The sequence below is a fragment of the Lathyrus oleraceus genome, chromosome 3, assembly GCF_024323335.1.
Source record: "Lathyrus oleraceus cultivar Zhongwan6 chromosome 3, CAAS_Psat_ZW6_1.0, whole genome shotgun sequence".
Taxonomy (NCBI): domain Eukaryota; kingdom Viridiplantae; phylum Streptophyta; class Magnoliopsida; order Fabales; family Fabaceae; genus Lathyrus; species Lathyrus oleraceus.
The window spans coordinates 229,444,215-229,457,429 of NC_066581.1; the positions used below are offsets into that span (position 1 = coordinate 229,444,215).

At 35.0% G+C, this 13,215-nt stretch overlaps 1 protein-coding gene across 1 annotated transcript; it reads left to right on the plus strand.

Moving 5' to 3' along the window:
• The first annotated feature begins 331 nt into the window (after positions 1–331).
• LOC127126483 (peptidyl-prolyl cis-trans isomerase FKBP65) lies at positions 332–3,844 on the plus strand. The gene is made up of 12 exons (XM_051055415.1): positions 332–525; positions 647–733; positions 814–1,074; positions 1,214–1,288; positions 1,419–1,499; positions 1,598–1,789; positions 1,863–1,949; positions 2,040–2,161; positions 2,259–2,381; positions 2,524–2,670; positions 3,079–3,206; positions 3,456–3,844. Exons 1-12 carry the CDS (start codon positions 426–428, stop codon positions 3,553–3,555), a joined length of 1,503 nt encoding a protein of 500 aa, XP_050911372.1. The 5' UTR covers positions 332–425; the 3' UTR covers positions 3,556–3,844.
• The last annotated feature ends 9,371 nt before the right edge of the window (positions 3,845–13,215 follow it).

The window sequence follows — 13,215 nt, forward strand, 5'->3', positions numbered from 1 at the left end:
ACGGATGATGAAGATGAATCGATAGTGTAAATTATTTTACAATGACAATGTAGAGTAATTAATCTCTTATTATTATTATTATTATTATTATTATTATTATTATTATTATTATTATTATTATTATTATTATTATTATTATTAAAATTATAATGTTGGTGTGGGTAAGGTTTAAAAAAATATCACGGTCGGTATAGATGTTGTAAAATTAATTACAGTTGTTGCAGTATAAGTTAACCAAAATTTATTTTTTAACATAAAAACTGTAAATAACAGTTAACATTGTTTTGTCGCAGTCGCTTTATTTAAAACCTTGATTGTGTGGTAAGGAAATATGTTTCATTTGATCTCAACTGAAAGGCTCAAAAGGAGGGAAACCAATAACGGCTTATCCTTTCTTACAAACTTCAACCTCTTTTCATTCCAAAATGACACTCTCTCACCAAATTGGAAATGAAGGTCTCACCAAACAGATTCTCACAAAAGGTGTCTCTTGGCAAACTCCATTCTCAGGAGATCAAGTTCAAGGTTACAAACTTTTTCTTCATTCATAATGTTTGTGCCATTACACAAAAAGGGTCATGCTAAATTTTTCAACTTCACTTACCATTCAATGAGTTATAAAACACCATTTGTTTTCACTTTTCAGTTCATTTCAGAGGACAAATAGAAAATGGACCATCTCTTGAATCCAGTTATGATAAAGGCTCTTCTTTTCATTTCAAATTAGGCCAAGGTAAACCACCTCTCGTTTATCGCTCGCGCATACGGCTAGAAAAAGTTGAATTAAGACAATGTTATTGAATTTGGTTGCAGGTGAAGTAATCAAAGGTTGGGATGAAGGAGTTGCTACTATGAAAAAAGGGGAGAGAGCTATCTTCAAAATACCACCTGCCTTAGCGTACGGAGAAATCGGTTCTCCACCATTGATTCCTCCGAATGCAACTCTCGTTTTTGAGATTGAAATGTTGTGTTGGAGTACCATCAGAGACTTGACGGGCGATGGAGGACTCATGAAAAAGACGATATTGGAAGGAGAAGGATGGGCTACTCCAAAAGAGCTTGATGAAGTCCTAGGTAACTTAATAATGGTTTCATCTGTATTTGATGTCCCTGCACAGCTACACCTGAGTTGGCTTAACATTACATGTGTTATTTTAAAAGTAGTTATGAAATGCTTAAGTCTGATTTTGTACTTATATTACTAATTCAACAGTGAAATATGAAGCAAAGCTTGAAAATGGGATGCTTATTAAGTCTGATAAAGGCGTTGATTTTATTGCAAGCGACAGTAAGTTCTTGCATAAATTTCTTATTTTTGGAAATATATTTGATATGAAGTCACAATGTGAGTCGTCTGATATTTATCTAACGGCTTAGATTGTTCGCACTAACCGTGTGAATCACCAACTATCCATTAGGATATCTATGTCCAGCCATGAGCATAGCAGTAAAAACAATGAGAAAAGGCGAGGTAGCGGAGCTTAGTATGAAATTCTTGTGTAAGTTTATCAGAAATCAATCACTTTTTGTTTCTGTATAATCTTGATTATCAAAACTAATTTAATAATATGACTAATATCATGCCATAATTTTGCAGATGGCCTGACTCAAAATTCAAATAGAATAATCGAGCTTAATGGTTTACCAGATTCTAATGTAATTAGCATTAAACTCGAGCTGGTATCGTGGAAAATTGTTACTGATATCACAGGAGATAAGAAAATACTAAAAAAAATTAATAAACTCGGCGATGGATTTGATCGTCCTAACGAAGGATCTCGTGTGAAAGGTAACATATATCTAAATGGAAATAATCATAGTCATAGTATAGTTTCATAATTAGAACTTTTCATTTTCAACAGTTACATATATATGCAAAGGAGAAGATGGTACAATTATTGATAGGAAAGGATCAAAGGAAGAACCTTTTGAGTTCACAATTCAAGAAGGTGTAGTATTGATATTATACAATAACAAGGGTCATGTATATTTTTTCTAGATTATTAATATTTGTGCTAATTTGTTCTAATTATTTTCAGAACAAATGCATGAGGGTCTAGAAAAAGCAATTATGACAATGAAAAAAGCAGAACAAGCTTTGGTTACTGTCAATGCTGAAAATACCCTTTATTATGAAGTTGAATTGATTGATTTCATTAAGGTTAGTTTCTTCTATGTGTAATAATACTAATAGTTCCATCAATTCAAATGTTTTTATTTTATTTTTATTTTTAATCGATTTTCACAACTTTTTATAGGAGAAGCCATTTTGGAAAATGGATACTCAAGAGAAACTAGAAGCTTGTGAGCAGAAGAAGCATGATGGAAATCTTCTGTTTAAGGCTCAAAATTTCAGGCGCGCTTCCGAGAAATACGAAAAGGTTTGCTACTGCGATCGCAATTTAAAACGTTAGATACATTATAGCATATAATGCACATGGATAAATCATGTGAAAATTTATCTCAATCCAATTTAATTAGGTCTATAACAGAATGAAATGCTTAATTGAATTGGTGTTTTAGGCTGTAAAATACATTGAATTTGATCACACATTCAGCGACGACGAGAAGCGTCACGCTAACACATTGAGGTTGTCATGTAATTTGAACAATGCTGCTTGTAAACTTAAATTGGAGGAGTTCACAGAAGCTGCCAAGCTATGCACAAAGGTATATTCTTTGATCCTAATGCATTTAATTCTTTCATTTTTAATGGTAAAAATTCTTGATCTGTTTCTTGTTTCCAAAGATTTTTATTGGAAAAATCTTTCATTCTATGTGTTACTCTTTTCTTTTCATATTAACTGTCACTCAAGGTTATGCGTAGAAGCAGCAGAGACATCTCAAATAGATTAGTTGTAGTTTAACACAAAACAAATAGAGACTTTTTTTAACTATAGTTTAACTGTGACAAACTTTTTATGAAGTTCTATTTAGTCACATTTAAACCGGGACAAGTTTTAAGCTCCATATAGTAGTCTGTCTTGCATGACCTGAAAGATAGTCCTAAAAAGCAGTGTTAGCTTAACAATGATTGGCAAAAAGTTGAAATCTTAAGTTGATCCTGTTTTGATACAGGTGCTAGAACAAGATACCTTGAATGTTAAGGCTCTTTACAGAAGAAGCCAAGCCTACCTTAAAACATCAGACTTGGAGAAAGCTGAAGCTGACATTAAAAGAGCACTGATTATTGATCCAAATAATAGGTACAACTAATTTCACATTCATTAGCTAACAAGTTTTCATCAACAGAATTTATTTTGTATGAATCATTAACAATAATATTAACAAGAACACAAATATTCGTAAAATTTAAGAAATCTACTATACCTGTCGGTTACTGACACTGATACGTGTTGGACATCAGACAAATCTTTAGCATGATGTATCGTGCTACATAGTTTAATTTCTATGTTCAATTGTGGATAATTATTTGTTGCATGGCATGTTAACAGAGATATTAAACTTGAGTACAAAGAGCTCAAACTGAAGCAAAGGGAATACAATAAATATGAAGCTGACATCTTTAGCACAATGGTTTCAAAGATGAATTAGTTCAGAAAGTGAATTTTTGTTCCACTTTTCCTTTTGAAGTATAAATGTATTTGTAGTTTGTATTTATCATCTATCTATTTTAATTTTTGGGGTATTGCCCTGATGTTACTTCTGCATAGACATAAAATAAACCTCAAAATCTGATACTCCTGGAGTTGGTTTTTCATACAACTTGTAACAATTAGATAGTGCTAGAACAACAAGTAAGACAAACCATTTGTCTGTTGAAATATATAAGGAAATCAAATTCTTCCTCAATTGCGGAATATATCTGAAATCATTCAACATTCACACTTTGCCATCATCCATAGCAATTTTAATGTGTCTCATTCCAATGATAGCATATGCTTTATAATCTGCCTATCATCCATAGCAGTTTTAATATGTCTCATTCCAATGATAGCATATCCTTTATAATCACCTAAATAAAAATCAAAACTAGTTCTATACGGCATAAGAACACCCAAAGTCAAGAATCTACTCTTATGTGTATTTGCTCGATGAAACACAAAGTATATCTCTTTCATTGCATGAGTCATCAGTTTAGACCTCGATTTTTCCCCCTTCACATTGAGTTCATTCACCTACATGTTGTCTCCTTTGAGAATGAAACGAGAGCGTAGCAGTAATTACATCGAGGTTGATATTGTCTTTCCTAAAGGTAAGATAAGACTGGTCACTAAGTCGTCGTAAGAACTTATAACGAGCACAACAATATAATTGTCTTGTCTCCATGATCGACCTTAATCCCAAGCATCACCAAATTGATGATTATGGTGTTGAATACATTGACATGTTGCAAATCGGTTCTTTCTCGCATCTTCATATTGTATTGTCGCTACTCTGCGAATAATTTGTTCATCAATGTCTTAGAATTATACAAACACTTTAATGTATCTGAAACCTCCTTCGAAGACGTTAGGTCAATAATATGATACACAACCTCATCTAATACACATAGACGTATCAATCTTGCAACCTTCTCCTACGATTCTGATCAATCTTTGTTCCTCAAGTCTATGAGTTTTGCTTCATGCAACAACTTCTATAAACTTTGTTGAACCAACAAATTCTTAATCTTCATTTGTCATAATCCAAAGTTACTTTTTCTATCAAACCTTGCCACATTGAACTTTGTACCAAGGTTAATCGTCATATGATACCAATTGATAGAACAACGACTAATAACAAAAGAGAAAATAAAAATACAAATCGCAAATAATGGCCACGATATTTGTTTACACAATTCGAGAGTGTCTACGTCTGCGCCTACGAAGAAATTGTAATTTTGTCTTATTATTTGAATGACTTAAAATTGTTTCTAGTTGATTCAGCATGAAGATACATATTATTGTTGGATGTGATTAATGATGGAGATGAGGGAGGAAGTCGTGCTCCTATAATGTGTGACGAAGTGAAGGTCGACATGTTCATTTTAGTGAGTGGAACATTTTTTAGCTGACTTTGAGCCTATGAATTTTGTTGGTGTCGATGGGTCTTTGGCAAGCCCAAAACGATTTTCCCCAAATACTTGCAATCAGTTATGAAGCGAGTAATGTTGATGTATAAATCTTTGAGACCTGCCCAAATTTATTTTCTGCTTCATTGAGGCACTGACTAGTGGTAGTTGTAATTGGGAACATGCATATTTACTTCACTACTACTAAAAACATCTATCATAACGGTTGGAAAAGGGATACCACCATGTTGGACCAACTGTTGTGAGGTAAGGTGTGATTGTATGTATGATGCTTTCCACCATGATCGTGCAACCGTAATTATAAGTCAAATAGCACGCTATCTACCACAACAGTTACTTTAAACAATTGTTGTTATATGTCTCAACCTATCACAAATGTTACTATAAACAACCGTTGTTGTATGCATTTTAATAAAATAAAATGCAGCAGTAGAACAAAAAAAAAAAGAACAACAAGAACAAAAAAAAAAGAGCAACAAGAACAATAAGAACTACAACAAGAACAACAAAAATAACAACAACAACAACAATAATAATAATAATAATAATAATAATAATAATAATAAGAGGAGGAGGAGGAGGAGGAGGAGGAGGAGGAGGAGGAGAAGAAGAAGAAGAAGAATAACAAGAATGATACGTGCAAATTTTGACTATATTTCTACATAAAAACTTGACATTTTTCAGCTCTAATTTGTGATTTCAATGACTAATTTCCCTGATTTTGTATCCTTGATGTGTGCGCTAAGTGTGTAGGAAACCAAATAATAAAGACATAAAACCAAGAAGTTAGGAGCAAAGAAATCTGTTGAAAGTAAAGCATGTTCGTCGGGAGAGCAGTAGCGAGCAAGAAGCGAGCTCGGCCAGTGAGTTATGGCGAATAAGAAGCGAGACCTTCCAGACTTTGGGCAAAGGCAAAACTGTGTCATGGTCACCGGGTGAGGTTTGGAGAACTTGGGTTCGCCAGGAAAGACCTTGGTCGTCGGACGAATGTAGATATTTTCCAATGATGGTTTGATGCCTTCTGAGTGCCATATGGGCAATTAAGTGACTTTCGTCGGGCGAGAACGAGTTCGCCGGGCGAGACAGGAAATTCTCAATTTTGTCTAAATAGGTCCAGGTCATATTTTTAGGTTATGATTTTGGGAAATTTTAATCCCAATTCCATCAACACCATTTTTTAGTTAATAAGAGACAGATACTTAGAAAGCAGCAAGTTAGGGTGATTCTTGAAGATCTGGATTGGATTTGCCTCTATAATTGGGAAATCGTGGTGGATGTTTGTTCATCTTTATTCTTCTCCTTGTAATCTCTTTCTTGTTGGGATTGTATGTAAATTCACTTTTATAGTATGTATTTTTAGTAACCATGGCTTTATGTGTAATTTATTCACGAATTTATATCGATGTTATCCTTGTTTACTTGTTTATCTATTGATTTGAACCGTTATTAAGAAATACTCTTCAAATCTAGATCTAGGATAATCATCTGTTAGACGCTAAACTCTAGACATAGATTTAGATTAACATTCGCATGAGTATCAAATTGTAATGCTCTGTATTTTTTTATAGATTGAGAGATCGCCGATTAAAAACGGTAGAACCCTCGACGGAAGTTTAGACATGAATCCTGTTGTGAGTGATACGTGATGATATTGATGAATGTTTATATTATGCATAATTGGTTGGTAAATTACATGTTCGTATGGTGGATGAAATCCAATCCTATAAATCTCTCATATCTCTCTGAAGCTTTATTTATTTATTTATTTATTTATTCATTTGTTTTACATAGCCTAGCTTTAAAAACAATTTAACAAACATAAGATTAAAATCTTAGAGACTGTTGAACGTCATTAATATCGCAATAATCCTTGTGGAGATGATAAAAATGAAAATACTTACTTCTGCTTACTGCTTTACCGCAATCCAACAAAGAACGACAATAAGATCATCAACAAGAACAACAAAAACAACAACAACAACTAGAAGAAGAAGAAGAAGAACAACAACAACAACAACACAAATTAACATTGTTAACTTGAATCAATATTTTCCTTGTATCATTCAAGTTGTAGAAAAGGTGATGGAATTATGAAATTTGTTAATGAAAGAAATAATATTTTCGAGTTTTGTTTATGGAAGAAATGATGTTTTCGAGTTTGGTTTAATGGAGAAATAGAGTATCATAAATTGAATAAGATGTTTGGAGGTAGAAGATGAAGTACGTCTAAGTTGGAAATTCATCTAAGTTTTAGGTTTCACGCGGATCACTAATGGTAGTGCCTTAAACGTTGATACTCACTAAATGGACGACAAAGATTTGTTTAAGAACGGTGAAAAAACTCACTGAACACCCTTTTATATTTCCAACCTATCATAAAAAGTGGCTTAAAAATAAATAAAAACAAAACTGTAGGTTACAACCTATCACAACGGTTACTTTAAACAAACGTTGTTGTATGTATTTTACTAAGTAAATAAAAACAAAACTGTAAGTGCTAAGATTCAAACTCATGATCAGGCGCCATTTTCCACTACGGTTGGAAGTTCCAACCGTGGCGAAAAGTGGCTTAAAAATAAATAAAAAACAAAATTGTAGGTGCTATGATTCGAACGCATAATTAGGCGCCACTTTTCACCACGGTTGGTGTAACAACCCAATTTTAGTAATTATTTCTTATATTATTATTATTATATTTTATTTTATTTATTTGAAATGTTAATTAATTAATTGGTTGTTAGGTAGTATAATAATTGATTATATTAATTAATTTGGTGTGTTAATTAAGTACTTAGTTGATATGAGATATAATGAATAATTGAATTAATTAACTTGGTGTGCATATTGAGTTGGTTTAATTTATTTGAATTAAATAGAGATATTATAATACTAGGTATTATTGGGCCTAATAATTAAATTAGAGGTATCATTCTTTAAGTCCAAATATAATACTATAAATAAGAGGTAGGAGAGTGAGAAGTAGGATTCATTTGATCATTTGACGGCAACAGAGAAAGAAAAGAGGAAAAGTAAGGAGAAGAGGGGAAGAACAAGAGAAAAGCTAGGGTTTCCAGAAAATTGAAGAGGTAAGGGGGAGAATCCTTATTATTATGGGTTAGTATAATTTGGGCAATGGGTAGAAATATGTTTAGGTTGAAATCTCTAATTTTTATGGTTTTGGAATTGTTAGGTTTTGATGAGTATTCTTGAATTGTGGTGATTTGATTGTGTTAAAACTGCAAATTAACGTTATATACTTAGAGTATTGTATGAGTTACAATTTTCTGAATGTTTGGCTTTTTACGGAATCGAAATCGGAGGTCCGGAAGTCCTCCAACGATGAAAAATGCAGAAAATTCTGCATTCTGTTTTATGTTAACCGGTTACCCACCGAGCGTTAACCAGTTACTTGCTTAAAAATCTGCGAAGGAAATTGATTCTGTTTTATGTTAATCGGTTACTCACCGAGCGTTAACCGGTTACTTGCTTAAAAATCTGCGCAGGAAATTGATTCTGTTTTATGTTAACCGGTTACCCACCGAGCGTTAACCGGTTACTTGCTTAAAAATATGCACAGGAAATTGGTTCTGTTTTGTGTTAACCGGTTACTCACCGAGCGTTAACCGGTTACCACTGTTGAAAAATGAAAATTTGAGATTTTAAAAGTTGTATTCATTTTGAAATGCAATCTAATTGTGTGTAGTTGATAACTAGCCTATATTTGTGAATGATATATTGTTATGAATGTGTATATGTATCATTGGTGGATAATTCATAGAGTTGAATTATGGTGATATGTGGAATGTTAAGATGGTAGAGATGATCTTAATTGCATATGTATTGGTATTTGTACATTCATTCATGGCATGGTCGGCGTCATAGTGGAAGCGGTGAAACTGTGGGTTCACATGGTATTAGACGTTGATCCTCGGATGGAAATAGGCGTAGCAGACGTTGATCCTTAATTGGAAATAGGCGTAGTGGCTTTGATCTTGTCCGGATCGGAAGCGTGGCTTGGATTCTAGATATTGAATCGGAAAGCGGTGAAACGTTGGGTTCACATTGAGGTACCGTATGCATAGAGTCACATGTCTTGCATTGAGTCATATTAGAGTTATGTGATAATTGAATGTATGCATTAATGTGATTGTGAGGTGTGCACGAGATATGGTAATTGAATTTGGTGATGTTTGGATACATAATTTGGAAAAATATGTGATTATGTGATAATTGTATTTATGTGTATATTTGGGAATAGAGTGCTGGATTTTAATATTGTACTTCTTGAGTTTTGATGGATGTTTGAAACATGTGAAATAAATGTTGGTTAATATTATTGACATGGTTATACAAGGTGTGATGAATTCCGTTAATTGTGGATTTAATCATTGTGCCTTATTATACTTCTTCATAATGATTTGAATTCTCACCCTTCTTTTGGAATGATGCTTTACATGGCATCGTGCAGATACTCCAGAGTACTATTGCTGAAGTAAGTGGACGGTAGCTCACTCGAGATTTAGCTGGAGAGTTTCCGTGTTTCAGTTTAGAGACTAAGTAGTGAGTCAATGCTTTGGTCATGTAACACTGGGTAGATTAGTAGTATTGAACTCATATCTTATTTGGATATGTATTATGTTATTACTTGTGAACATGTTCATTTGCAATTGCTGTTTGAGAGGCCATAGTGCCAAATATTCTGGATATGATTTTAGTTTATCTTGAGGAGATTATTGAGAGATGATCATGGTATAGGACATGAATCATTTTATGAAATGCATGGATATTCATTATTTTCCGCTGCGAACGCATATTCTTGAATATTCATGATAATAGAAATGTGTTATTTTAAATGACCAGGTGTATTGTATATTGATGATGAATGATGTTGGTTTTTGAAAGCTTTTAGTTTTTGAAAACGTCGACGTGACGCCCTTTTGTTTATATGCGTTCTTATTTACTCTGATTATATGTTAAGTATTTTGGGGTAGAAAAAGGGGTGTTACATTAGTGGTATCAGAGCCTGGTTGACCGGTTGGTCAATAGTCGTTAATGTTTTCCAATCATGTTGTATTCGATTTGTGTATCTGACACGATCGATACTGTTTGTCTGGTTGTTCGGGTTGTTCAGGACGATGGTTGCAGGCAGGACTGATGATGCCATTGTTGAGGCGCTGAGGATGTTGGTTGACTCCATTGGTCAGATCCCTCAAGCGAATGCCGGTAACCGAAATGGAGATGATGACGAGTTCCGTGCTTTAGGGAGATTCCAGCGGAACAATCCTCCTGTCTTTGAGGGTGAGCATGAACCTGATAAAGCTCAAGCTTGGCTGAAGGAAATTGAGAAGATCTTCAGAGTCATGAACTGTACTGATGCTCAGAAAGTGCAGTTTGGTACTCATATGCTTGAGAAGGAAGCTGAAGATTGGTGGAATAACATTCTTCAGAGGTTTGAAGAAGACAACATTGAGGTTACTTGGGCTCTTTTCCGTGATGTCTTCTTGGAGAACTATTTTCCAGAAGATTGTCGTGGGAAGAAAGAGGTGGAGTTCCTTTAATTGAAGCAAGGAAATGGTATTATTGCGGAATATGCTGCTAGATTTTAGGAGCTTATCAAGTATTGTCCTCATTACAATACTGCTAATGCTGAGAGATCTAAATGCCTAAAGTTCGTGAATGGCTTGAGACATGATATCAAGAAGGCCATTGGGTACCAACAGATTACTCGTTTTGCGGAGTTGGTTAACAAGAGTCGGATTTATGATGAGGATAGTAGGGAAAGTGCTTCTTTCTACAAGAGTTTGAAGGGGAAAAACCAGGATCGTGGGAAACCGTATGATGACAAGAGGAGACAAGTTGGTTTTGGCAAGAAGCCAAGTGGGGGAGGATCTTCTACTCCACTTAAGTGTTTCAACTGTGGCGTTGAAGGTCGTCGTGTTGTTGATTGTAGTAAGGATTCTGTGACGTGTTTCAAGTGTGGCAAGAGTGGTCACAGAGCAAACAATTGTGGAGTTGGTTCGAGCGTGACTTGTTTCAATTGCGGTGAGAAAGGTCACATTAGTACCAAATGTGATAAGCCAAAGAAGGAGCAAGCGAAGGGAAAGGTGTTTGCATTGTCTGGTGCGGAGGCCACTATCGATGATAGGCTAATCCAAGGTGCGTGCTTTATTAATGTTACCCCTTTGATTGCCATTATTGATACCGGTGCAACACATTCTTTCATTTCTTTGGATTGTGCTAAGAGACTGAATCTTATATTATCTGATATGCGTAGAAGTATGGTTATTGATACACCTGCTATGGGTTCTGTTTCTACTTCCTATGTGTGTCTGAATTGTCCGTTGAGTATCTTTGGTAGGGATTTTAGAATTGATTTAGTTTGTCTTCCTTTAGAGCAACTTGATGTAATTTTGGGTATGAATTGGTTAGAATTTAATCGGGTGTGTATCAACTGTTTTGAGAAGACGGTTATTTTTCCTGAGGTTGGTGCGAAGGAAGATTGGTTTGTGTCTGCTAAGCAACGTGATGAATCGGTGCAAGATGGTGCCGAGTTGTTTATGTTGTTGGCAACTTTGGATGTTCGTGAGAAGAGGACGATCGAAGAATTGCCAATAGTTTGTGAGTTTGCGGAGGTATTTCCGGAAGATATAAGCGATTTACCGCCGGAACGTGAGGTTGAGTTTTCGATTGATTTAGTTCCTGGAACTAGTCTTGTATCGATGGCTCCCTATAGAATGCCTGCTTCTGAGTTGAAAGAATTAAAGAGTCAACTTGAAGACTTGCTCGAGAAGAGGTTTATTCGTCCTAGTGTGTCGCCGTGGGGTGCACCTGTTCTGTTGGTCAAGAAGAAAGAAGGTTCTATGAGATTATGTGTTGATTATAGACAACTGAACAAAGTGACGATTAAGAACAAGTATCCACTTCCAAGGATTGACGATCTGATGGATCAGCTGGTTGGAGCTTGTGTGTTTAGCAAAATTGATTTGAGGTCTGGGTATCATCAGATTCGTGTAAAGGCTGAGGATATTCAAAAGACTGCTTTTCGGACAAGGTACGGTCACTACGAGTACTCCGTGATGCCTTTTGGTGTGACTAATGCACCTGGTGTATTTATGAAGTATATGAATAGAATTTTCATGATTATCTGGATAAGTTTGTTGTTGTGTTCATCGATGATATATTGATTTATTCTAAGAGTGAAGAGGATCATGCCGAGCATTTGAAGGTTGTGTTATCGGTGTTGAAAGAGAAGAAGTTGTTTGCTAAACTCTCTAAATGTGAATTTTGGTTGAGTGAAGTAAGTTTTCTTGGACATGTGATTTCGAGTGGTGGTATTTCTGTGGATCCTACGAAGATTGAAGCTGTATCTCAATGGGAAGCTCCTAAGTCTGTTGCTGAGATTCGAAGTTTCCTTGGTTTGGCTGGTTATTATAGGAAGTTCATTGAAGGATTTTCTAAGTTGTCGTTACCATTGACGCAGTTGACTAGGAAAGGTCAAGCTTTCATTTGGACTTCGCAGTGTGAAGCGAATTTTCAAGAGCTTAAGAGAAGATCGACTACGACTCCTATTTTGATTTTACCGGATCCGTTAGAAACTTTCGTTGTGTATTGTGATGCTTCTTTGTTGGGTTTGGGAGGTGTTCTGATGCAAAAAGGGCAAGTGGTAGCTTATGCTTCAAGGCAACTTAAAGTTCATGAGAGGAATTATCCGACACATGATTTAGAGTTGGCCACCGTTGTGTTTGTGTTGAAACTTTGGAGACATTATTTGTTTGGATCGAGGTTTGATGTGTTTAGTGATCAAAAGAGTTTGAAGTACTTATTCGATCAGAAGGAATTGAATATGAGGCAAAGGAGATGGTTGGAGTTCTTGAAAGATTATGATTTTGGTTTGAATTATCATCCTGGAAAGGCGAATGTTGTAGCCGATGCATTGAGTAGGAAGTCATTGCACATGTCTATGTTGATGATTCGAGAATTTGAATTGTTGGAGCAATTTAGAGATTTGAGTTTGGTTTGTGAAGCGACGCCTTCGTGTGTTAAGCTTGGTATGTTGAAGCTTACGTGTGGCATTCTTGATGAGATTAGAGAAGGTCAGAAGTCAGATTTGAAATTAGTCGATGTTATGACATTGATTAATCAAGGTAAAGGTGGTGACTTTCAGATTGATGAGAATGGTA